A 27,138-nucleotide genomic window follows, 5' to 3' on the forward strand; every position below is an offset into this window, starting at 1 on the left:
CTCCACCTCACTCAGGGGTGTGGAAGCAAAGTTCATGCTCCAGACTCGGGATACGGCTAAAAGCTTGGCTTCAGCACCACGCGCAGTGGGGAGGGCGTTGGGTGCCTGGTCCAAAGCGGGAAGAGACGGACGCGGGGCCAGGCCAGGACGCTCGCGCAGGAAACTGAGTGGGGAAGCGGCTGGAGGGCGCGCGGTGGCGCGCGCGTGCGCAGTGCAGGCGGGCGTGTTAAGAGTTTCGGGGCGGAATCCTCCGCGGGGTCGAAGGGGGCGGGGCGGGGGGCGGGGCGCATGCGCAGAGGAACGGCGGGAAAGGCTGCACCTGAGGCGGAGCGAGGCGTGCGTCGCGAGCTGGCCTGACGAGGCCTGGAGGGGCCTGAGATGTTCGGTAGGCTTCTCGGCAGAGGCGTCTTCACATTCATTTTTTTTCACAGACTGAACAGACCGGAGAGCCCGGGGGTTTCCGGGCTGGGGTGAGAGTGACAGCCCCAGGGAGGCTTGAAAACTCAGAGATCCGGGATGTGCGAAGCTGGGCGTCACTCCTGAGGCCCGGGGTCACGGGATTCCCCTGGACGCCCCGGGCTCTGAGGAGCTGAGGGATCAGATAGGCCCCGAGGGGTCCCTCCTTTTTTCTCCCCCAGGACCCCGCGCACTGTCTTCAGCCCCTTCGCGGTCTGAATCTGACTTGGGGTCCCGTGCTCACGGGACTCGGCCCTGGGTCCCCGCCGTTTGGGGAGACCCAGCGGTTCAAGCGCTTGGACCGCGGAAACCCGGGCCAGTCCCACCATCCATCGGCCTGTTAGGGACACAACCCCTGCTCCTTGAGGAACCTGCCACCCGCTCCCTCCTTTCCTCTCCTGAGGTTGTAGTTCCAGGAAGGAGGGCCTCCGCGGGGAAGAGGCGTTTCTGGGGGACCCTGAGTGCCCGCCCCCCCCCCCCAGAGGCCATGGGCCTGGAGGAGCGGTTGTCGCGAATGGTGATGTAGGTGATCACGCGTGGCCCCTCACCCCCAGGGCCGCTCAGCCGGGAGGAGGGGGTCTGCCGCGGGGCCAGGGGGCTTCACAGGTGGCGCAGGTGGCCAGCTCTCTCGCCGAAGGGTCCAGTTTCCCCATTTGCCAGAAAACTCGTTTTAAGGAAGACCCTTTTGGAATGTGTTTCAGAGAGGTGGCTGTATTTTTCATGAATTCAATTTTCCTTTTCTCTCCCCCAGGGGAGCGGAGAGTCCGAATCAATGTCAACAGCATGGGATTATGAGAATCGGAAGTCCTCCTGGTTATTTTGAGGTATGTTACATTTCAGCTGCTGGCGAGATATCTAGTTGTAATGAACATTTGTGCTTTTTTTTTTTTTTTTTTTAATTTTTTTTAAGTGGGCTCCATGCCCAAGGTGGGGCTGGAACTCAGAACTCTGAGTTTAAGAGTCTCATGCACTACGGACTGAGCTAGACAGCCCCGCCCCCACCCCCTTTTTGGAACATTTGTGCTTTTTTTTTTTTTTTTTTAATTATTTTTGACAGAGAGAGAGAGCGCGCGAGCATGGGAGGGTTCGAAAGAGAGGGAGACAGAATCCAAAGCAGGCTCCAGGCTCTGAGCTGCCCAGCCCAGAGCCGGAAGCAGGGGCTCAAACCCACAAACTCTAAGATCATGACCTGGGTGGAAGTTGGATGCTTAATGGACAGCCACCCAGGTGTCCTGGAATATTTGTGCTTCTTAAGAGAACTGCCACCTTTACCTACATGTCTCCAGCTTCCTCAGCTTGCTTAACTTTTGTACAAATTGAATTAAGATTTCTCTTTCTGTTTACTTCCTACCCGCTAAAAGCATACATGTTCATATCGTTCTGTTTCTTTCTTTTTTTTTTTTAAAGATTTTTTTTTAAGTTTATTTATTTTTGAGACAGAGAGAGACAGAGCATGAACAGGGGAGGGTCAGAGAGAGCGGGAGACACAGAATCGGAAGCAGGCTCCAGGCTCTGAGCCATCAGCCCAGAGCCCGACGTGGGGCTCGAACCCACGGACTTCGAGATCGTGACCTGAGCTGAAGTCGGACGCTTAACCGACTGAGCCACCCAGGCGCCCCACGTTCTGTTTCTTAAAGCCTGTTAAATAAATCACTTTTAGAGGTCTGTTCCCTGCAGATTTTTTCAAACTTTTCCTTCATTTTTAAAGTTTTTAAAAAAATTTACTTAGAGAGAACGCACACACAAACATGGGAGGGGCAGAGGGAGAGGGAGAGAGAATCCCAAGCAGGCTCCGAGTTGTCAGCAGAGCCTGAGCTGGGGCTCAGTCTCACCAACCATGAGATGGTGACCTGAGCTGAAATCAAGAGTCCCATGTTTAATCCGCTGAATCACCCAGGCATCCCTTTCCTTCATTTTGCTTTGCTTTGCCTTTTCTTTCGTTTTCTTTTTCTTTCTTTCTTTCTTTTTCTTTCTTTCTTTCTTTCTTTCTAAGGAAACCAATTATTTTATTACCTTTGGCTAATGATTCTAATATTTGGAATCATTTGCATTTGTCATCTGTTGTTTCTGTCCGTTCTCACTATTAGTGCCTTTTTTTCCTTGTGTGCTATGTATGCTTCTTGTTCTTGACAAATTATTTTTTTTTAAGGTTCTATTTTTAAGTAATCTCTGCACCCAATGTGTGGCTGGAAGTCACAAACCCAAGATCAAGAGTTGCACGCTCTACTGACCGAGCCATCCAGGCACCCTGACAAATTATTTGTAGGAATAACTTAAGGCCTGAGAATGAAGATGTCTTACTCCAGGGAGGGTTCCGATTTATTCTGCAAAGTACTTAGGGGGCACCATTAGTCTTGTACTACTTATACTTAATTTGGGAAGGGGGTTGGTATATTACTGTGGTTTTAACTTGGATTTTTCTGATGACATGATGTTGAACACATTTTTCAGATGTGTATTGGCCCTTCATATATCTTTCTTTGTGAAATATCTTTTCAAATCCTTTATCCATTTTTTAATTGAGTTGTATCTATTTTCATTAAGTTGTAGGAGTTCTTTCTATTCCCTAAATACAAGTCCTTTGTCAGATATATATATGAAGATCATTTTCCCTTAGCCTCTGGCTTGCTTATTAATTTAGAAAATTAATCAAGTCTTTTGATGAGCAGAAGTTTTTAAATTAAAAAAAATTTTTTTTAATGTTTATTTTTGAAGGAGAGAGGCACAGCATGAGCAGGGGAGGGGCAGGGAGAGGGAGACACAGAATCCGAAGCAGGCTCCAGGCTCTGAGCTGTCAGCACAGAGCCTGATGCAGGGCTTGAACTTACAAACTGTGAGATCATGACCTGAGCTGAAGTCGGACGCTCAACCAACTAAGCCACCCAGGCGCCCCAATGAGTGGAAGTTTTTAATTTGATGAAGTCTAAATGAATACTTTTTATGATAATTGTATTTTGTGTCCTGTCTATGAAACTTTACCTACTCCTAAGTCATGAACATATTCTATTATATTTTCTTTTAAATATTTATTTATTTTTGAGAGAGAGGGCATGAGTGGGGGAGGTGCAGAGAGAGAGGGGGACAGAGGATCCGAAGCAAGTTCTGCACTGACATTAGAGAGCCCAATGTGGGGCTTGAATTCGTGAACTGTGAGATCATGATCTGAGTCGAAGTCAGACATTCAACAGACTGAGCCACCCAGGTGCCCCTCTTATATTTTCTTTTGAATGCTTTATAGTTTTAGATTTTACATTTAGGTCTGTGATTTATGTCAAAATAATGTGTGTGTATGGTGCAGAGTAGGGTTTGGGTTTCATTTTTTTTCCCCCATATGGATATCTAGTTATTCTAGAAAGGACTTTTCCCCCTCCAATTGAATGTGTTTGGATTCTCTGTCAAGAAACAAAAGACCAATACATATACTTACGGGTCCGTTTTTGAGTTACATTGTTTGACTTTTGCATGTTAAATCAACCTTGCATTTCTGGAATAAACTCCATGCGATCATTATTTATTATCCTTTTTATATATTGCAGGATTTGCTTTGTAACATTTGTAGAGGATTTTTGCATCTATGTTTATGAAGATACTGGTCTGAAATTGTCTCTTTTACTAATATCTTTTTCAAGTTTTGGTATTTGGGTCATAGACTTATAAAATGGGTTGGGAAGTGTTTCCTCTTCTTTCCTGGAAGTACTTGTGTAAGGTTGGTGTTATTTTTTTCTTTCAATATTTGATATAATTCACTAATTATTTTTTTTTTTTTAATTTTTTTTTCAACGTTTTTTATTTATTTTTGGGACAGAGAGAGACATAGCATGAATGGGGGAGGGGCAGAGAGAGAGGGAGACACAGAATCGGAAACAGGCTCCAGGCTCCGAGCCATCAGCCCAGAGCCCGACGCGGGGCTCGAACTCACAGACCGCGAGATCGTGACCTGGCTGAAGTCGGACGCTTAACCGACTGCGCCACCCAGGCGCCCCTAATTCACTAATTATTAACTGTTTGGGCCTGGAATTTTCTCTGTGGGAAAGGTTTTGATAAGAAATTCAACTTATTTAATGAAACTGTACAGATTTCCCATTTCATTTGATTGCAGTTTTGTTAGCTGTATTTTTAAGAAATTTTCTCATTCATCTAATTTGTTAAGTTTATTGGCATAAGTTTGACATCATATTTTCTTATTCTTTTAATGTCTATAGCATATATAGTGATAACCTCACTATCATTCCTGATATTGGTGATGTGCATGTCTCCTTTTGTCTTAATCTGTCTAGGGGTTTACCAGTGTTGTGATCATTTCAAAGAACCAGCTTTGGCTTCTTTACTTTTTGCTATTATCTGTTTTCTACTTGTATTTATATTTTTCTTTGTTCTTTTTTGGATTTATTTTGTTCTTGTCTTGAAAGCTTTTTGTAAGACATTGATTTGAAACCTTTTTTTCTAATAACAGGATGTAAAGCTATGAAATTCTCTCTAAGCATTGCTTTTGCTGCATCCCACAAATTTTGATATTTTGTATTTTTATTATCCTTCAATTTAAAATACTTTATAATTTCTTTGTGACTTATTCTCTGACCTATATATTGCTTAATAATATATTCTTTAATTTCCAAGTGTTTGCAGCTTTCTTACACATCTTATTGATTTCAAACTTATTTATGTTGTAGTCAGAGAACAGACCCTGTGTGATTTCAATCCTTGTAAATTTATGGGTACTTGTTTTATAGCCCAGCCTATGGCATTGATGAAGTATGTGTATTCTGTTTTGTTTTGTTTTGTTTTTTTTAAGTGGGTTTTAAACCCAGAGTGGAGCCTAACTTGAGGCTTGAGCTCACAACCTTGAGATTAAGACCTGAGCTGAGATCAAGAGTCTGTTGCTTAATGGACTTAGCTACCCAAGTGCCTATTTGGGGGTTTTATAAATGTCAATTAGGTCAAGGATGCTTGTAGTGTTATTGGATCTTCTATATCTTTACTGATATTTTGGTCTTCTTTTTCCCCATCACTTACTGAGAAAGAGTGTTAACTTCTACCATGATTGTGGACATCATGTAGCCTTTGTAAATTTTTGCTTCATGTATTTTGAGATTTGTTATGTTTGCATACATTAGTTGTCTTCATGATGAATTGACACCATTTTTTATCATTAGTAAGTATCCTTCTTTTTTTTAAATTTTTTTTTTAACGTTTTATTTATTTTTGAGACAGAGAGAGACAGAGCATGAACGGGGGAGGGGCAGAGAGAGAGGGAGACACAGAATCGAAAGCAGGCACCAGGCTCTGAGCCATCAGCCCAGAGGCCCGACGCGGGGCTCGAACACACGGACCGCGAGATCGTGACCTGAGCTGAAGTCGGACGTTTAACTGACTGAGCCACCCAGGCGCCTCAGTAAGTATCCTTCTTTAAATCTGATAATACTCTTTACCTCAAAGCCCATTTTATGTTACATTAATAAGGTCACTACAGCTTTTTTATGCTTCATTTGCAGGATGGGTCTTTTTCTATTAAGCTACTTTCAATCTATCTGTGTTTTTGACCTTAAGTTTCATCTCTTCAGAAGCTTATAATTGGGTCTCTTTTATTCATCCTGACAATCTTTGCCTTTTATTTAGTTATTTTTTAAATTTGTGCCTTTTAATTGGAATGCTTAAACTAAAAACGTTTCCTGTAATTATTGACATGGTTGCATTTTGGTCTCCAATTTTCTGTTTGTTGATTTTTTTTTTTTTTTGATAGCTTGAATCATTTTTAGTATCCATTTTTATTTATTTATTGTCTTAGTAGCTATAACTGTTCATAACATTTTTTAGCAGTTTTTCTAGGGATTATAATTCATACTACTAACTTTTTTTTTAATGTTTGTTTTTATTTTTGAGAGAGAGAGACAGCTTGAACGGGGGAGGGGCAGAGAGGGAGATACAGAATCTGAAGCAGGCTCCAGGCTCTAAGCTGTCAGCACAGAGCCCTATGTGGGGCTTGAACTCATGAACCGTGAAATCATGACCTGAGCCGAAGTCGGACACTTGGCGCCCCTAGACTTAACTTTTTATCTCTGTTGTGTTTCCCAATTTTTTTCCTTTTAACTAAAGGTATTGTGCCACAGGCTAGTTTCTCTACCTAATTTTTTCTTCATCTCGGAACACTTGTGGTTCAAATTAATGCTTCCTGCTAATGCTGTGGTGGCACAATTTGTCTCAGGGAGAGACCTATTAACTCATTCACGTTTTCTCTAAAGTGGCTCACACATTGGCTCACAGAGTTTTGCACCCTCTGGGATACAGCTTCTGGAAGCTGTTGGTTCATTGGAGCAGAAGGGCTTTGGAGAGGGATTCTTTTTCTCTCCAACAAGCTGCCTGGAAAATTATAACTTATTTCCTAAAACATTAAACGACTTCATCAGGAAGGATCGATGTCAATTAACCCCTTAGTGACTACAGTTTGATCCTGTCTGTTGTGTATGTAGCAGGATTTTCTCCATTGTTTAAAATTTAGATTTTAGTTAATATACAGTGCGATAGTGATTTCAGAAGTAGAATGCAGTGATTCATCACTTACATACAACACCCAGGGCTCATCACAAGTTCCCTCCTTAATACCTATCACCAATCTAGCCCATCTCCTACCTACCTCCCTCTGTCAATCCTCAGTTTGTTCTCTTGTTAAAAGCCCTTGTGGTCTTTTCTCCTCTCTTCTTTCCTCCACCTTCCCTTCCCATATGTTCATCTGTTTTGTTTCTTAAATTCCGCATATGAATGAAATCGTATGATATTTGTCTTTCTCTGATTGACTTATTTTGTCTAGCATAATTCTTTTCTAGCTCTGTCCACGTCATTGCAAATGGCAAGATTTCATTCTCTTTGATGGCTGAGTAACATTCTATTGTATATATATACACCATATTTTTATCTATTAATCAGTCTATGGACATTTGGGCTCTCTCTACAGTTTGGCTATTGTTGATAATGCTGCTTTAAACGTTAGGGTGCATGTACCCCTTCCAGTCTGTATTTTTATATCCTTTGGGTAAATACCTAATCGTGAAATTATTGGATCATAGGGTAGTTCTGTTTTTTGAGGAACCTCCATGCTGTTCTTCAGAGTGACTGCACCAGTTTGGATTCCCACCAGCAGTGCAAGAGAGGTCCCCTTTCTCTGCATTCTTGCCAATACCTGGCTTGTGTTGTTAATTTTAGCCATTCTTACAGGTGTGAGGTGGTATCTTGTTGTGGCTTTGATTTGTACTTCCCTAATGTTGGGTGATGTTGGGCATCTTTTCATGTGTCTGTTAGCCATTTGGATGTATTCTTTGGAAAAGTGCCTATTCATGTCTTCCTCCCATTTCTTAACTGGGTTGTTTTTTGGTGTTGAGTTTGATAAGTTCTTAACAGATTTTGGATACTAACCCTTTATCAGGTATGTCATCTACAAATATCTTCTCCCATGGTGTAGGCTGCCATTTAGTTTTGTTGATTGTTTCCTTTGCTGTGCAGAAACTTTTTGTCTTGAAGTCCCAATAGTTCATGTTTGGTTTTGTTTCCCTTTCTTTTGACAATGTGTCTGGTAAGAAGTGCTCCAGCTGAGTTTTGAAGAGGTTGCTGCCTGTGTTCTCTTCTAGGATTTTGATTTTCTCACATTTAGGTCTCTTATCCGTTTTGAATTTATTTTTGTGTATGGTGTAAGAAAGTGGTCCAGTTTCATTCTTCATGTCACCATCCAGTTTTCCCAGCACCAGTTGTTGAAGAGAGTCTTTTTTCTATTGGGTGTTCTTTCCTTCTTTGTCGAAGATGAGTTGACCATATAGTTGTGGGTCCATTTCTGGGTTTTCTGTTCTATTGATCTGTGTGTCTGTTTTTGTGCCAGTACTATCTTGATGACTACGGCTTTGTAATATAGCTTGAAATCCAAAATCATGATGACTCGTTTTTTTTTTTTTTTTAATTCAGGATTTCTTTGGCTATTTGGGGTCTTTTGTGGTTCATACACATTTTAGGATTGTTTGTTTTAGCCCTGTGAAGAATGCTGGTGGTATTTTGATAGGGATTGCATTAAATGTGTAGATTGCTTTGGGTAGTATAGACATTATAAGAATGTTTGTTCTTCCAATCCATGAGCATGGAATGCTTTTCCATTTCTTTGTGTCATCTTCAGTTTCTTTCATAAGTCTTCTATAGTTTTCAGGGTGTTTTTTTCTTCTTCTTTTTTTAAATTTTAGTTTTTTATTATTTTTATTTTTTATTTATGTATCTTAGAGAGAGAGCAAGAGTGTGGGCATGAGCTGGGGAGAGAGGTGGAGGGAGAGAATCTCAAGGAGGCTCCATACTCATCGTGGAGCCTGACATGGGTCTTGATCCCACAACCCTGGGATTGTGACCTAAGCCAAAATCAAGAGTCAGACCCTCAACCTACTGAGCCACCCAGTATGCACTCAGTGCCATAAATTTCCTTCCAAGTACTGCTTTCATTTCATCCCACGAATTTTGGTAAGTTTTGTTTCATTTTCATTGAGTTAAAAATATTTATAAATTTCTCTTGAGAGTTTTTCTTGATCCATGTACTATTAGAAATGATTTGGGGCGCCTGGGTGGCGCAGTCGGTTAAGCGTCCGACTTCAGCCAGGTCACGATCTCGCGGTCTGTGAGTTCGAGCCCCGCGTCAGGCTCTGGGCTGATGGCTCGGAGCCTGGAGCCTGTTTCCGATTCTGTGTCTCCCTCTCTCTCTGCCCCTCCCCCATTCATGCTCTGTCTCTCTCTGTCCCAAAAATAAATAAAAAAAAAAAAACGTTGGGAAAAAAAAATTAAAAAAAAAAAAAAAAGAAATGATTTGTTTAATCTCCACATATTTTGGGATTCTCCAGTTATCTTTCCATTAGATTTTTAGTTTAATTCAATTGTGAACTGAGAGAAGACATTGTATGAGTTTTTGTTTTTTGAGTTTGTTAAGCTGTTTTATAGCCCATGATGTGGGCTTGAGAAAAATGTGCATTCTGCTGTTATTGGATGAAGTGGTCTGCAGATGTCAGTTATATCCAGTTGATTGATGGTGTTGTCAGATTTGACATATCCTTACTGATTTTCTGCCTGCTGATGTTCAGTCTTTGTTTTCTTTACTTTTCAGTTCCGGAGGTTTCTATTGAGAGATCTTCAGGCTCAGTGTTTCTTTCCTCAGCCACGTCCAGTCTACTAAAAAGCCCATCAAAGGTATTCTTCATTTTTGTTACAGTTTTGTTTTATTTTTTAATCTGTCAGTTCTTTTTGGTTCCTCCTTAGGATTTCAATCTCTCTGTTTACATTGCCCATCTCGCATGCCTACTTTATCCATTACAGCCCTTAGCAAATTAATCCCGGTTGTTTCAAATTCTCAGTCTGACAATCCGAGCATGCCTGCCATGTGTGGTTCTGATGCTCACTCTGTCTCTTCAAATTATGGTGTTTTTTTTGCCTTTTGGTATGCCTTGTAAATTTTTGTTGTTGTTGTTAGCTGCAAATGACGTACTAGATAAAGGAACTGCTGTAAAGTAGGCCTGTAAGTAATGTGGTGATAAGGTGTGGGGAAGGGCAAGTATTCTATGCTGGGTCTCAGTCTTTTAGTGAGCCTTTGGCCCTAGACTGAATTTCACAAGTGTTTCTTGGGGTTTTTTTCCTCCTCTCTTAGGTGGGACAGGATGGCTGGAGTGGGCTGGAGTTGATATTTTCTTTCCCCTAGCTCAGACTGACTTTGATATTACCCCACAGATTAGGCTGTGGTTAACTAGTTTCTCCTGAGGGCAGGCCTTGTTAAGAATAGAGTGCCCTGGAGTATTTCAGTATGGTTCCTTTTTCCTTCCCCTTCTGGAAGCCTGAGGGGATTTTCAGCCTATATTCCATGAGAACTCGATCAGGCTCCCGGAGCTCAAACTCACCAAAATGTGCCTCACCCCAGTGACTGGGTCCTCCTGGAGTTTTAAACTCTCGGATTGTCCACACTGAGCCTCCAGCAATTTGTCAATTACAATTGAGTTTTTCCCTCTCTGGCACTGGTTCCTGTTATGCCCAGAATTCGTGATCCCCAAAGACCACCAGGGAGCCGAGTCCGATGCAAAAGCAAAGAGCCTTTATTCGAGCTAGCTCGAGCTCAGTCCCCTACCTGCACCGACACAGCGGTGAGATGCCGAGGAGAGAGAGCAAGTTTCAAAAGCACAAAGGTTTTATAGGGGTCTAGGGGTAGTTGGTGAGGTAATGGCGGTGGCCTCAGCCGATTGGCTGGGGAAGGGTCGGAGTCCTGTTACGCAGGCCGCTGGTTGTGTTTTGATCCGTGTTTTGATCGGGAAGTTTGAACGGGTGAGCCGGAGGTTACTCAAGGGGAGGAGGCGTGGTCTGAGGTTTCTGCGATTTTCCCGGAAAGGGGGCATGTCAGGGACTTAGTCACTCAAGGTGGAGGACACAGAACAAGATGGAGCCAGCGTAGGTCCGCTCTTTCAGTTCCTTGGCAGTTTCTCCTCCTAAATTTCTGCTCCAGTAATCAAGTAATCTTTGTATTTGACTATCTGTCAGTCTTGGGGGCAGTGGTTTACTCTGTGCCCCTACCTCCCTTAGGGATCCAGTTATTGATTTGCAATCTGTTCAGCTTTTTACTTGTTAGGATGGAGTGGTGACTTCCAAGTTCCTAACATGTGAACTGGAAACTGGAAGTCCAGCCCAGCTGCTTTTCGAGTTCTGGTATTAACCTTTAAAAAAATTTTTTTTTAAATATTTCGTTATCTTTGAGATACAGAGAGAGAGACAGAGCATGAGCAGTGGAGGAACAGAGAGAGAGGGAGACACAGATTCCGAAGCGGGCTTCAGGCTCTGAGCTGTCAGCACAGAGCCCGACGTGAGATCATGACCTGAGCCAAAGTCAGACGCTTAACCAACTGAGCCACCCAGGCGCCCCCAGTATTAACTTCTTATTTTCACATAACTTCAGACTTACAATTGTAGTTTCAATCTTGCAATTCTTTCATCTTTCCTTATCTTCATGACTTTGATCAATTTTTAATGAAAATAATCCAGTTGTTTTATAGAATGTTCCTCAATTTGTGTTGTCTAATGTTTCCTCATGATTGGATTCTGGTTGTACATTTTTGGCAGGAATATCACTGAAATGATGTTGTGTTCTTTTCAGTGCATCATATCAGGAGACAGATGATATCAGTTGGCTTTCATTACTTGGTTCAGGTGGTGTCTAACACTATAAAGGTACTATTTTTCTGTTTTTTGTTTTTGTTTTTTGGAGGAGATATGTTAATACTGGGCAATTATTTGTCCCCACCAAACTTTCTTGTGTTAGTAACCATTGATGATTCTTGCTTGAATTAGTTATAAATTTCAATGGTTTCCAAATGATGACTTTCTAATTCCATCATTGCTTCTACTTTTATTAGTTTTCATTTTGCTGTAAGGAGAAATTTTCCTTTTGCTCATTTATATCGTTATGGATTCATGGATTCTTACTTTATTCTATGGGTTCTCATCTGTTACTATTATTTATTTTGATGCTTTAGTTGCCCCATACATGGGTGAAAGAACTCCTTCCATCTGACTTCTGTGTCCAGTATCATCTTTTTATTTTTAAGTTTATTTATTTTTGAGAAAGAGAGCACGCAAACAAGGGGGGGCCAGAGAGAGAGACGGAGACATAGAATCTGAAGCAGGCTCCAGGCTCTGAGCTCAGATCCTGACACAGGGCTTGACCCCACGAATGGTGAGATCATCACCTGACCTGAAGTCAGCCGCTTAACCAACTGAGCCACCCAGGCACCCCTCATCTTTTTATTTTTAATTTTTACATGTCAATATATACTTTTCTCGATTATTGAAGCAATACTTTTTTTAGACATTTTAATAAAATCAGAGAGAAAGATATAAAAATATCTTATTGTCTTCTACACATTGGCGTATTTTCTTTCAGCCTTTGCTTTCATTGCGCTTTTAAAGGTAGTAGAGATAGAACTATAGACACAGATTTGCATCTCAGTTTTGGTTTTTAACCTGTCATTGAATTATAAGCATTTCCTGAGCTACTAAGAACTCTTTCCAAACAGTATGTCTCACAACTGATTATTCTTGTGACCCAGATGCGCTAGTGCTGCCCTGAGACCTACCTGTTGCCTCTGCTTTTGGATGGCATGCTCCTTCCCCTTCTGAAAGAAAAATCCAGTTCCCTCTCTCTTCCCCTCCACCACATCCTGTTGTTTTTCTTTTTTCTTTTCTTTTTTCCTTTTATTTTTCAGCACACTCCTTGCCCATTCTCTTGTAGAGCATTTGAGGAGTCAGCAACAGGTCAGAGTGGCAGAAGGGCAGAGAGGAGAGTGTCCCCAGATGTGAGGTAGAGCATTGTCCTCTTGCTGGGGAAAGAGCAGTCAGTGGGGAGTGGGGGGGGGCGGAGATAGACAAAAAAGAGATGAATAATCAATAGCTAATTGCATCAGGAGGTGAAAAATGCTATGAAGAAAAATAAAAGGGGGTAGGATGGAGAGAGTAGTGGGGATGGGTAGCTGCTATTTTAAAGGTGGATAGGGAAGACCTCTCTGGTGAGGTGATATTTGAGCAGAGACCTGAGTGTTCTACAGATGAGAAAGCCCAGAGAGTTAAAGGAACCTTCCTAAGGTTATAAGCAAGATGTATTAAATTCATTTCTTTATTTTTTCAGTTTTTTAATTTATGTAATCTCTACACCCAGCACGGGGCTTGAACTTGTAACCCTGAGATCAAGAGTCACACGCTCTTCTGACTGAGGCAGCCAGGCACCCTGAAGTTTGTTTCATTGATTCAAAAGCCCACTATAAATGGTACTTCCCTCCCTAGGGAGTATACCTCAATGTTTTTAGAAGCCCTTTGAGTGCGATTCCTAACTGTTAGCTTGGCTATCTCTACCCTTCTCCCTTGTACTGAAATATTTCTAAGAGGTAAAACTTATATAGAGATTTTCATATGTTTTGACTCTCAAATCTAAATGTAGGTTTTGGTGTCCTTAAGGTCTGTTCAGGAAGGTGAACACCCCATTGAAAAAGCTGGAGCTGCTCCAGGGAGTCTGCCTAGAATGAAGATAGAGGCCCAGGATTCCACATCTTTACTGGCAAAAGCCATCTCTACTGAGACAGAACTTTCTGAGAGTGCCCAAGAAAGACAATCTTGGGAAGATAAGGGCATGGCTCCCTGGCCTGCGATGGTCCGGCTTTCAGAGTCCCAGGCTTTGGAGGCCCAGATGGCAAAGGCTTAGGCCTGGGAGATGCAGGCTTGTGAGGCCAAGTACAGAGCTAGCCAATCCAGGCACATCTCTGCATTGGAAGTAGCAGCTACCGGGGCACCTGGGTGGCTCAGTCGGTTGAGCGTCTGACTTCGGTTCAGGTCAAGATCTTGCAGTTCATGAGTTCAAGCCCCATGTCAGGCTCTGTGCTGACAGCTCAGAGCCCGGAACCTGCTTTGGATTCTTTGTTTCTCTCTCTCTCTACCCCTTCCCCCCTCATGCTCTGTCTCTCTGTCTCTCAAAGATGAATAAACGTAAAAAAAAAAAAAAAAAAAAAAAGAGTGGCAGCTACCCTGACCCAGAAACCCTTATGTGGGAAGGGGCAGGTTGCAGAGAAGGAAAAGAGAGAGGCCTTTTTTAACCGTCCATGCTGGTCCAATAAGGTTGAGTACATCCTGACTCAGGTAGGCTACTCCATGAGGATGAGTGATCTCTGGCATGTTTTCTTCCTATGACCTCACAATGGAGGTTGTAAGTTTGGGGACCAGGAATCATGGATCCACAAGAGGCTTCAAACTCCAAGGTTTCTGAGATCTGTAGAGGCTGGAAATTTGGTACTCTGAGCAGGATAGGAGTCAGGTGCCTGAACACTTAGGATCATAAGAGGGTAGGGGTGCAGGGTATCAGAATATAAGGATGGTGGTCCAGGGTGGGGGTGGAAACTAGGCATCTGGGTCTTACAGAAACTAGGGGTAAAGGGGTACCTGGGACTATGAGGGATGTGGAAACAGTTGAGCCCTGATGCCTGTGGCCCTGAGGGAGGTCACGGGGCGGGGGAATGTGTTTTCCCGGACCCCCAAAGAAGTTTAGGCACTGGAAAGCCAGGTGGTTCTCAGAGCCCTCCTGACTCCCTTGCACAGGCGGTTTTCTCATCTTCTATATCCACGTGCTGTTCTTGATCGGGGTTCCTCTTCTATTCCTGGAGATGGCAGCTGGTCAGAGAATGCGTCAGGGCAGCATTGGTGTCTGGAAGGTCATCAGCCCCTGGATTGGTGGTGTGGGGTATACCAGCTTCATGGTGAGGAGTCCTGGGCTGCCCCGGCCTGCCCTTTACACCCCACTCGCACCCTGACCCTTGTCCTGGGATGGGTCCCATGACTTCACTTCCACAGGCCAAGTCTCTTCAGTTCCCAGTCCTCTCTCTCTAATCCCCTCTTTTTTCCTGTTCTCATTCTTCCTCCCCAGCCACCTGCCTTGTGGCCCTCAGGTGTGCTTCATCACCAACTTATACTTGAATGTGGTCAATGCCTGGATCCTGTCCTACTTGGCCCAGTCTTTCCAGTTTCCAGTTCCATGGGAGAACTGTCCCTTATTGATGAACTCCAGTGAATTTGGTGAGGAAGAAGTGAGAGAGGAGGAGATGGGGAAAACAGCTGGAAGGGAATTTGGAAGAGGAGAAACGAGTGAGGAGGGATAAAGAAGAGGAAAATCTTAGAAAGAAGAAATGGGAGGGAGAAAGAGATGGAGGAAGTGGGAGAAAGGCTAAAGAAGAGGGAGGGATCACCCTATCTAGCAGGCATGTCCAAAGACAGGTCCCCCCAGATCCTGAAGGACAACAGCTTCCATGTACTTCTGGTACCTGCTGACCTTGAAGGCCTCAGACAGAGTTGAGGATGGTGGGTCACCAGTCTTCAGTCTGAAATTGTTCTTATTGGTGTCGTGGTATCTTGTTAGCGCTTTCATTATTAATGGGCTCAAGTTCTCTGGAAACGTAAGCCACCATTGACATTCTCGGATGCCTTAGACCTCATCTAATATTGTTATCACTGATCTCCTAATGTCTTGCTCCTTCTGGCCTTTTGCTCCCACCAGCCCTTGACCCTTGCTGAAAACTGTCTCCTCCTCACTTCTGACTCAGAACTTTTGATCCCTGTTGATTGTTGGTTGACCCCTCACTGGTACATGCTTGCTGATATGTCCCATTCTCAATTCAGGTAATGTATGTCTTGGTACCAGTCTCTTATTGCATCGTCCTCAGTTTCCTCATCTGTGTCTACTGCTCTAAGGGGCAGTATTTGGCCTTCAGTATTGGATGCTTTCCAAGGTAAAGTACATCTTCCTCACTCTGCTACCGGGCCTTGGCAGACTCCTATTGTCTATTTTTAGGGCATCCTTTCTCCCTTATTACCCCTTGTCCTTCCCCCCATACTTGCTAAGGTTCTCCTCTCCTTCTTTGACATTTCACCTTGTACTTGTCTTCTCCCTTTTAGATATCAACTATGTACAACATGGATGTATGGCATGAAGTAGGGAACCGGGTCTTGTTTGCCTTGTGTCTAGGCTTTGGCCTTGTCTCCTTATCCTCGCACATGTACCCATCCAGCAACTGTCTCATTGATGCCTTCGTTGTGACTCTGGTCAACCTGCTCAGCATGCTGCTGGTCCCATCATTTTACTTCTGTGTCCTGGGCTTTTGGGCCACAGTCATCACGCACCGCTGCAGTGAGAAGTAAGGCCAGCCCCTTAGTTGAGGGTGCCAGTGCCAGGGAACTACAAAACCTAGAGACCCTGACTTTCAACGTGCTACAGAGACTCCTGTCCACAGCTGGCAACATCAGGTGCACTTGCAAGTCTCTACTGTCCCGTGGAGCAAAACACAGAGACAGTAGAATCTCTGTCATATAATATTTTGCCCAGAGCCTCTTTCTGGCCCTAGAAATCTTCAAACTCAGAGATTGCCAGCCATCCACTTCAGAGTACCACCACAGAGATAGGCTAAAAGTGGCAAACATTCAAGATTACTCTGGTCTCAGATACCATCTAAGAGCACACCTATATGGAGAACTTTCCACTTGCTGAATGTTTTCACTCTTAACTTTCAACTCCTAAGTTTAGGGATTTCTGTCAATCTGTCGCACTTAAACCCCAAAAGGACTCTCAGAACGAGATTTTTTTATTGTTTGCTCACCCCTTGTTTTTCATTCTTTAGGCATTAGTTTCAAAAACACTCATCAGACATGTACAAAGAACTCTTTGCGTACCACAGAGATGTGGACAGGTGAATCAGACCACAGTTCTTGCTTTCACTGAGTTTTCAGTTTTCGGAGAGAGGAGGTGGGGGAATTGCATAATCAGACAGTCACAGACTCGTGATAACTAATACCAGGGGTGATGGGGAGTATAGAAGACAGAGCCTTTAATTCTGACTGGGCTAGTCAGAGAAGGACTCCTAGAGGAGGCAAACCTAAGCTGAATTTGTCCCTATCCTAATCCATGTAAATAAGCACTCTTTTCTTCTAGAATTAACCCGGGAATATTCATGTGCTTATGTGCAAGAGTCCTCTGGGGTGTATACTTAGGAATGGAATTGGTGGGTAGGGTGCCCACACCTTTAGTCTTACTGTGTGTTGTCTCATTACCAAAATGGCTTATGATGTGTGAGAATTCTGCATATTCAACTTTCTGCACGTTTGATTAGACTTGGTCACACTTGAAAATTTTTGCCAGTCTGGTGGGAGTGTAATGGTATTTTTTAATGTTTAAAAAACATTTTATTATGAGGTATTACATACATATAGAAACACACGTAAAACAACACATGCAGAATAAATAACTATAAAATAAACAGCACCCATGTTAAGAACTAGAATGACCCATAGAAGATCTCTGTGTATCTCTAATTATAAACTCTTTCCTCACACCCACTGTCCTGGCTTTTATGGTAATTAGTTCTTTGTTTTTTTATATATTTTATTATCTACATATGCATATCTAAGTAATGTAGTTTTGTTTGTACACTTATATGAAGCAATATGGTTTAACGTGTCCATTTATATAGTTTAATTTGTTCATTTACATATACATTCTCTTTTGTATTCTTTTGTGTTTTACTTCTTTCATTTCAACGTGTGTTCATAAGATTCATCCATATGGTCTGTGCTTTTAATGCTGTATAATGTTCCAGTATATGAACATTCCACAATTTATTTATCCATTATACTATTGACCATTTAGAGTCTTTCCAGTTTTGGGCTATTGAAACAATGCTGTTCTAAACATTCTTACACGTGTTCCTGATGTACTACACACGTGCTTATGTGTGTAGGGTATATATCTACGAGTGAGATTGTTGATGCCGAGTTCTGTTACCGTGTGACAAATCACTCCGAAAGTAAATGGCTGAAACCAAGAATGATTTATTTTTTCTTAAGATTCTATGGGTTGGCTGGCAAGTTCTACTATTGGGCTTGCATGGGTTAACTCGCATGTCTGCATTCAGCTGGGCCCAGCTGGGACTGCACCGCTTTGCTGTGTGCGGTGTTGACAGGGCTCGCTTGAGCGCTCCGGTCAGCTGGTGGGTCCGCAAGGCCTGCTCTTTCCGGGAGGCCTCTCTGTGTGGCTAGCTTGGGCTTCCCCATATGACAGCTCACAGAGAACCTAGGTGGAATCAGCAAAGTGTCTTGAAGCCTAAGCATGGGAATACTCTCATTGTCGTTGCTGCTACATTTCTTTAGTCAAAGGGAGTCACAAAGCCACCCCAGATTTGAGGGGTGGAGAAACAGACTTTACCTCCTGATGGGAGGAACTGCAAAATACTATGGTCACGTTTCTACCCCACGTATAGCTTCAGCGGATAATGCCAGGTTACCTTCCACAGTATTTAGGATTGTAATGGTCTTTCCTTCCACAGTATTATTAGGATTGTAATGGTCTTTCTATCTCTTGTTGCTGGTCTCACTGTCATACACACACACACACACACACACACACACACACACACACACACACTTGCTTAATCTCCAAGCTAGAATGCACAGCAAATAGTTACAGAATTGCTAGCTCATTCCATTACGGAAACAAACATACTAATCCCAGAGTTCAGTATTTGTTGACAACTTTTTGTCTTTATCCTGAATTTTATAGTTAAAATGCTGTGTTCAAAATTACTTGGGTTAGGGGCGCCTGGGTGGCTCAGTCGTTTGAGCGGCCGACTTCAGCTCAGGTCATGATCTTGTGGTCCGTGAGTTCAAGCCCCACGTTGGGCTCCGTGCTGACCGCTCAGAGCCTGGAGCCTGTTTCAGATTCTGTGTCTCCCTCTCTCTGACCCTCCCCCGTTCATGCTCTGTCTCTCTCTGTCACAAAAATAAATAAACGTTAAAAAAATTTTTTTTTTAAATTACTTGGGTTAGTTCTTTTTCCTTCATTCAGTATGATTGTCACTTACTTGAAATACAGTTAATGTTCATTTGTTTCTGTTTATATGGAATTTTAATGTCCCTCAAACTTTTATTTTAATGTGAAACATTAATGTGGTTTCAAAAGAGAAAATTATACAAAGGGACACTCAGAAATTTCACCAGCACTTCAACCCATTTCTCATCCATCCCTTATAGGTAAACCGATCTCATTATGTTTTTATTTATCCTTCCTGTGTGTGTTTGTAAAAACAAAGAGAAAGATGTATATATTTTTATTTACCCTTCTTTTTATTTAAAAGGAAATTGTTTTGGGGCACCTGGGTGGCTTGGTCGGTTAAGCGTCCGACTTGGGCTCAGGTCATGGTCTCATGGTCCGTGAGTTCGAGCCCTGCATCGGGCTTTGTGCTGACAGCTCAGAGCCTGGAGCCTGTTTCAGATTCTGTGTCTCCCTCTCTCTGCCCCTCCCCCATTCATGCTCTGTCTCTCTCTGTCTCAAAAATAAATAAACGTTAAAAAAAAATTTTAAAGGAAATTGTTTTAAATGTTTATTCTTGAGAGAGAGAGAGAGAGAGAGAGAGAGAGAGAATGAGGGGGGGGGGGGGGCAGAGAGAGAGGGAGACACAGACTCGGAAGCAGGCTCCAGTCTCCGAGCTGTCAGCACAGAGCCTGATGCAGGACTCGAACTCACAACTGCGAGATCATGACCTGAGCCAAAGTCGGATGCTTAACCGACTGAGCCACCCAGGCCCCCCTTTTTACCCTTCTTTCTTATGCAGAAGTTAGTTTTTATGCTTTTTTCATTTAACAGTATATCCTGGGAATCACTTTTCCATGTTAATTTTTTTCTTAGATGATCTAAGGCCTGGTGGTAGTGCCTGCCGTCCTGTAGATCAGTGGCTCCTCTATTCTTTCGAGTTCTCTTCACTCCTTAGTATGTAAGGCCTTGTTACAGTCAATAACTGGACACCATAAAAATTCAAACCATTTTCTCTTTGAAAGATACCCGTGAAGATAATGAAAATGCATGTCCCAGTATTGGAGAAATTTATATGTTCTATACATTTATATTCAGAATATGTAAAGAACTCCTAAAACACACTAAGAGGACAACCCAACAAAAGTGTGCACTTAACTTTCTACAGTCTGTTTAGAATTAATACTTCAGGGGCACCTGGGGGGCTCAGTCAGGTAAGCATCTGACTTCAACTCAGGTCATGATCTCACGGTTTGTGAGTTTGAGCCCCACACTGGGCTCTGCCACTGGCAGTGCGGATCCTGCTTGGGATTCTCTCTCCCTCTCTCTTTGCCCCTCTCCTACTCACACATTCACTCTCTCTCTCAAAATAAATGAATAAACTTTAAAAAAATGTACTGTTTGCTGTTGGGCTCCATTTCTGATAAGGAATTTGTAGTCTTTGAGATTGCTGTTGCTGAATATGTAGTGTATCATTTTTCTCTGCCTCTTTCAAGATTTTTTAATGTTTTTCAGTTTGATTTAAAAAATTTTTTTAATGTTTATTTTTGAGAGAGAGAGAGAGTGAGCTGGGGAGGGACAGAGAGAGAGGGAGACACAGAATCCGAAGCAGGCTCCAGGGTCCGAGCTGTCAGCACAAAGCTTGACGTGGGGCTCGAACCCGTGAACTGTGAGATCATGACCTGAGCTGAAATCGAGAGTCAGACACTTCACTGACTTGAGCCACCCTGGTGCCCCAACAAGTGCCCTCCTTAATACCTATCACCCATCTAGCCCATCTGATAAAGAGTTAGTATCCAAAATCTATAAAGAACTTATCAAACTCAACACCCAAAAAACAAACAACCTAGTTAAATGGGCAGAAGACATGAATAGACACTTTTCCAAAGAAGACATCCAGATGGCTAACAGACACATGAAAAGATGCTCTTTTTCCTTTGAAATATTTCCAAGCTTGTCTTTTATTATTTAAGCACAGCAAATATAATCTTCAATAATTCTAATATTTGGAAGTAACTTTAGGTCAATTTTTACTATGTTGTTTCTGATGGTTATTGCTCATGGTGTCTTCTTTTTGTGTACTTAATTGTCTCTTTGTCCTATTTATTTGACCATTATTTGTAGGAATTCTTAAGGCCTAGGATGAAGGTATATTCCTATAAATACGACTTTTGTTTCTACCTGATGCATAGGGACATTAGAAAGAGACTACTTGAAACTCAGTTCTTGGCTTGAGTTCTTGAGACAACCAGGATCAAATATTTGGGCTGCACATCCAACCTAGGATTGACTTGGTTATGACATGTCAGGAACTTTATTTTTAAAAAAATTTTAATGTTTATTTAATTTTGAGATAGAGAGAATGAATGAGCTGGAGGGAATCTTCACAGACTCTGAAGCAGGCTCCAGGCTCCGAGATGTCAGCACAGAGCCCGACACAGGGGCTTGAACTCACAGACTATGTGATCATGACCTGAGCCGAAGTGGGACGCTTACATGACTGAGTCACCCCGGCGCCCCCCAGAGTTTTATTTTTTTTTTTATTTTTTATTTTTCGGAGTTTTATTTTTTAATGTTTATTTATTTTGAGAGAGAGAGAGAGAGAGAGAGAGAGAGAGAGAGTAAGTGATTAGGGGAGGGGCAGAGAGAGAGGGAGAGAGAGAAAATCCCAAGCAGTCTCCATGCTGTCAGTACAGAGGCTAACATGGGGCTCGAACCCATGAACTGTGAGATCATGACCTGAGCCAAAATCAAGAGTCGAGTGCTTAACCGACTGAGCCACTTAGGCACCCCATGTCAGCAACTTTAAAACATTTCCCTTTGTTCTGATCATTTCTGAAGCAGCCTTCTTTGGCATTCCCTGTCTTGTGGAAGGGTTGAGTGCAAGCTTCTAGTTCATTTTTATACTGAAGGTGTAGTAGCCCTTTGAATTGCGAGATTAGGGGAAGACCTTCTGGTCTGATTCTTACTTTGTGCAGGCTCTGGTGCTTTATATCTGACCCTCATTCTCCTTTTATTTCTTAAAAGTCATAAAATTGGAAACTAGGGGTACAGTGCTGTATTTGGCTTTTACCTTTGGGAACAAGTTGCTTTGGAAGTCCCCTTTCCCCACTGTTTTTGTGTGCACTGCAATTTTTGTATAATAATTTCTCATTTTTTCAATATTTTAATTAAGAAGATTAAAAATATTTTTCAGACTTTTAACTTATTTACAGTGAGGTTGATCCAAATATTTAGCTTGCCTATTACCAAAAGGACATACAGTATTTTGTTTTCTAAAATGTGATCAAACTATACTGAGTTCCCTGCACCTTGCATTTTGCTCTTAGCAGTAAGTTGTGTCAAGCCTTCCACTGCAGTTCGTGTAGAGCAATGAATTGGATTTTTAACGATCTGTAGGGATTGGTCAAGTGAAGAATGGTAGTGGGGTGAGGGTGGTCTTGGGCATGAAAGAGCATGGCCAGCCCTGAAATTGTAAGTAGTTAAGCGTGATTAGAGCATAAAATGTTCAGAGGATCATGGGAGGAAGATAAGTCTAAATAGGTCAACAGGATTCAGATGAAAAAGTCCAAGAAGCAGTTTCTCTCACCAGCTCACCTCTAGGGCAGCATTATGTACATGGTAATCTAAGTAAATGGTGCTTCCTGACATTCGGTAATGCAAAGCCTAGAAGATTGCCTTTTACCCACTAGTTAAGAAGAGAGCAAGGGAAGAGGTAGGTGGTGAATAAGACACCCGTCACTGCAGCAGATATCCCAGAGTTCCTGTGAAGATAATGCAAAACACTCCTCCTGGGCTTCCCCCATGGTCATAAGTTCTCCAGGCTCACATAAATTCATGATCCTGGAGGTGAGTACCTTCTAGGTTTCGTCCTAGGCTCTACCGTGCCTGGATCAATAATGCTAGGTTAGTGGTGCCCTTCCTTATCTAGAAGATAAGGGAAAAGGAGGCGATCTCTTGAGGGGCCAAATGGTCCTGTGTGATTCAACTCCTTACCCCCAGGAATGCTGAAATGCTTGAGAAGCTGATAACCGTAGGGAAATTCCCTCTTGAGGCCCAGCCCCCTTCCAATCTGGTTGATAGCCCTACTCTGCCTTGCCTCCTGGCTGGACAGCCTTCTCCAGCACATCAAGAGCATTGTCCTCAGCCACTTGAGTGACTGCAACTTAGAGAAGCAGGTTTTGAAGGTCAGTAAAAGTAGGTGAGCAGGGCGTGGAGTTACTCAAAGCCTTTTGTGAAACAGAAATTTCAGCTTTTGCTAGCACCAGAAAAACATCCCAGAAGCACCAGGATAACCTGCAGCCCAGATGATGCAGAGAACTAGAGCTTGCAGAATGCCCTCCACGGGTAATGCCAGGTAGACTGGTTTTCCATGTCAGAGGGTCAGCTTGGAGATCTGATTTTCTCAGTGACCCACAGCTTTTAGGGAGTCTTCCAGGGAAGGTAGATAGTGTCCTTCTCTGTATTTTTTTGTTAAGTCCAAGGACACTTTAACTCCTACCCTCTCTCCCCTCAACAGGTTAAGGAGGGCCCAAGCCTTGCATTCATGGCCTTCGTTGAAACCATGTCATTCATTCCTGGGTCTGTCTGCTGGTCTATCCTCTTCCTGTTTTTGCTGACATTGGGGCTGAGCACCATGGTAGGGATCATGCAGGGCGTCCTAACCCCACTCCAGGACACCTTTTCTTCTTTCAGGAAATACACAAAACAGCCTACCGGTACTCTGACCAATGCCCTACTCCTACCAATGGCCCTGATTTATCTGAGACTCTTACCCAGCCCAGGTCTGTAACCTATGCTTAGCCCTTCTCACCCAACTAGACTTCTGACCTTGATCCCATCCAGTATTCCCTCCAGTGGTTGTCTTTGGGCTCATGTTCCTGTGTGGCTTCTTCTTCACTCGACCTTCAGGCATCTACTTCATCAGCCTGCTGCATGAATACTGAACAGTCCTCCCCATCATCATCATCATCATCATCATCATCATCATCATCATATTTGAAAACATGGCTGTGGGCTGGGCCTGTGGGGCCAGGAGGTGATAGCTTGGGTCTATAGGGAAGGTTGACCCCTTTCTGGTTGCTTCTGTTGTCACCCATCTAGAGTGATGCAGGGACTCTTAACCTCAGGGCCTTCGGAGAAACATGTTTATTCATTCATTTAACATATTTCTTGAGTGCTTAATATGTGCCAAGCACTGTTTTAATCACCAAGGTTATTGAATAAAACAAGCATCCCTGTCCTCAAGGAATTTATATTCTAGTGGTGGTGACAGGTAGTAACCAGATGAACGAATAAAAATGTCAGGTGGTGACAATTGACAGGAGAAAATCAAAAGGTAAAGTAAAATGATCAAGAATGGGAGTATGTGTGGGTGCTAATTTAGGTTGGATTGCAGGGAAGGCCTCTCTGATAAGGTGACATTTGAGCAGACTCCTGAAGGAAGTGAAGGAAGGAGACATGATTTTGAGGAAGTGTTCCAAGTAGAGGAAACACTTGAGTACCAAGGCAAGAGGAAGCATCATGCCTGGAATTTTTGAGGAGCAAGGAGATCGGAGAGGTTGGAGTAGAATGTTCCAGAGAGATAACAGGAGATCAAGGAAGACCTTCTAAGCTATAGCAGTACTTAGTTTTTTTCTGCAGCACGAGAGGAGGCATTGGAAGGTTTTGAGCAGGGGAGTGACATCGTCAGATTTATTTAAAAAAATACCTATGACTGCTGTGTGGAGAATAGACTATGAGGAGTCAGGAGTGAAGCAAGGAGAACAGTTGGGTGCTATTGCAATATTCCAAAGAAAAGACAAAGAGAAGGGCCTTCGTGGCCAAAAGACCCCACTTGGATATTTATTGCAATTGAGAACATGCAGTAAAGGAGTTGGACACATGGGCTTGAAGAAACTAAGAAAAGTTCCCCCCGAGGGTCAAGTGTTGCCGCCTTTTCCAGTCTGAGCTGGTTAGTATGGATACCCAGCATGTAGAAGAGTCCCTCACACATCATAAACATTTTCATATTCATGGAATGAATGAAAGGGACTTGGCCTTTATCCCAAGGGCATTGGGTACCCATGAACAATTTTGAGCAGTAGAGAAATGTTTGAAAATTTTTCTTGGGTTGCGATGCAAGACTGACTAGGGAGAAGATAAGAGAGGATGAGTCTTGAGCTGAGGCAGAGTTTGGGAGATGAAGTAGAATATTTGAAAGATGCTAAGGTTGGGCTGCCCTCCACGCCCAAGGCTGGGTGAAGCCCGACTAGGCCTCCCACAGTCTTGTGGCCCTTCCTCCCAGGTTCCTTGAAGACTTGGCGATCATGTGGGGACCCCTCATCTCTCCCATCCATTGGCTGTGGTGCTTTCTCTGTCCCGTTGTGCTGCTAGCCCTGTTTGTGATTACTCTGATTCATCTGTCTCTGAAGACTATCACCTATGTGGCCTGGGACTCAGTGTGAGCTTCTTTCCCGAGACACTAGACCTTGCTAGAGAGTGGGGGCCAGATCTTTCAATCCACTCATGGCCTAAAGATGCTATTGTCTCATTCTCTGACTCCCTGAAGACTCATTGGTCATCTGCCCTGGTTCCTATCCCACCCTTCCCTTCTACAGTCCTCACTTTTCTGGGAACTTTGATGTTCTGAACCCCTTTCCCATCTTTCCACAGTCAAAAGAGGTGCTTCACCAATACCCATCATTGGGGCTTCTTGCAACGATTGACCTTTTTCTCACTGTTATCTTCCCCATCCACACATATTTTGCATACTGCCTCACCCACAGGATTCCCTTCAATCCCACAAGCCAGGGTAAGCCTATGATATCTTCCAAATCCTTACCCTTAATCCAGCCAACGCCCGTTAAAGAGGTCCAAAAGTAGGAAATCCTGTGAGGTGATAATCAAGTTGCTGATCAACCTGTTGTATGATTGCCTAACTTCATTCATTTGACTTGACATCACACATTCCTGGAAATAGCATAAGAGGCAACTCATACCAACTTGCAACTGTTGATGTCCCCAGACATAGAACTGCTATTATTCCCAAAAGTAGAGGCATAATTTGGTGGACACATGGGGCCTGGCTTTGCATCCCCCTCTCAGACCCCATCCTTCCTGGTTACCACTGTCACTGTGTTTTCCCCATCCCCTTCCTCAGTATATACACACGCCCATGATATTCACTATTTGTCATGTCTACCAAATCTGCTTCTTGACTGATCTGTGCAGCTCCTGGAAGGAAGCTGGAGGAGTAATGTTGTTGGTCAATAAATCAGTCCACCAGGACTAAGTCCTGGGTGTCAGCGATTTTTTTTTTCTATAAATGTCTTTTTTCCAAAAGTCTTCCATTCTTTTGAGAGCCAAATGTCCAGACTAGAGTTCCTGCCCTATCCTTGTCATGGCAAATTCAGATCTAGGTTACTAGACTTGCTTTGTCTAGGGATTGGCCTTTAGCCAAGGGAAACGTGGGAAATGGGGTTTCAGCTAAGATGGAAAGGATATTAATCACTTGCCAATGGGACATGGTAATCATATATGAGTCTAAAAATTTTATTTTTATTTTTTTAAGTTTATTATTTTGAGAGAGAGAGAGAGGGATAGAGAAGATCTCAAGCACTCTCTGCACTGTCAGCACAGAGCCTGATGCAGGACTTGAACTCATGAGCTACCAGATCATGACCTGAGCGGAAACCAAGAGCTGGACACTTAACCGACTGAGCCACCCATGCACCCCTAAAAATTATTTTTAAAAAGAGGCTCCAAGACTGTGAATCAACACAAGTGGTTTAGGGAACTACCTATTGCTGAGCCCACTAGGGCCCCATATCTGCGTGGTAGGAGACCTGGCAGGTTTTACTACAGGGCTAAGTCAAATGAATTTGCCTAGTGGGTGATGACGAGTGGGTCTCTCAGAACTTCTGGAGGGGTGAGTCCACAACTGAGCTGACGTACTTACCAAAAGGAGATAGGGGTCAGTCAGCGACTGGGATTGGGAGCTGTGGGTAGAGGTGGTTGGGATTCCCGAAGATCCAGGGAATGGGTTTCCCTTAAGTACTCAGAGATCTCAGTATTTCGGATTGCTCAGCTACCACAGGGTAGTTGCCTCTACCTAACTTTTCGTGATTGAGGAAGAAAAAGCAGACATCCTAACCATTGGCGGGTGGGACTCGAGGGGTGGGCCGGGTAAATAGGAAGAGGTGTGGTCCCGGAAGTCTCTGGACCTCCGGTGTTTCTCGCTGGTCAAGCTTGGAAGGTCGGGGTCATCACCCGTTGGCTCCTGTACCTTGTAGCCCCGCCCCTCACTTTCCTTCGCCACCCCC

The 27,138-nt window shown here is 43.3% G+C and overlaps 2 protein-coding genes across 7 annotated transcripts in view; both read left to right on the forward strand.

The window, feature by feature from the left end:
* The first annotated feature begins 303 nt into the window (after positions 1-303).
* Positions 304-27,138, forward strand: part of LOC125915109 (orphan sodium- and chloride-dependent neurotransmitter transporter NTT5-like) — a 60,605-nt gene continuing 33,770 nt past the window's right edge. For 3 of the 6 annotated variants that reach the window (XM_049620770.1, XM_049620762.1, XM_049620769.1), the window contains exons 1-4: positions 304-385; positions 1,208-1,280; positions 5,668-5,848; positions 9,575-9,657. The gene's annotated coding sequence lies outside the window, so the exon portion shown is untranslated. Of the gene's footprint in view, positions 386-1,207; positions 1,281-5,667; positions 5,849-8,776; positions 8,941-9,574; positions 9,658-14,174; positions 14,331-27,138 lie in introns of those variants that run through there. The other 3 variants (XM_049620765.1, XM_049620767.1, XM_049620768.1) reach the window with 3 other exon arrangements.
* On the forward strand, positions 944-25,711 carry SLC6A16 (solute carrier family 6 member 16). Its single transcript, XM_049622299.1, is given in 14 exon segments — positions 944-978; positions 13,986-14,194; positions 14,584-14,741; positions 14,931-15,057; positions 15,256-15,434; positions 15,658-15,709; positions 15,712-15,767; positions 15,934-16,172; positions 22,838-22,924; positions 22,926-23,022; positions 23,355-23,553; positions 23,693-23,873; positions 25,122-25,277; positions 25,378-25,711. Coding segments are annotated over 14 exon segments (2,109 nt in total).

Source organism: Panthera uncia, assembly GCF_023721935.1.
Source record: "Panthera uncia isolate 11264 chromosome E2 unlocalized genomic scaffold, Puncia_PCG_1.0 HiC_scaffold_19, whole genome shotgun sequence".
Classification (NCBI taxonomy): Eukaryota; Metazoa; Chordata; class Mammalia; order Carnivora; family Felidae; genus Panthera; species Panthera uncia.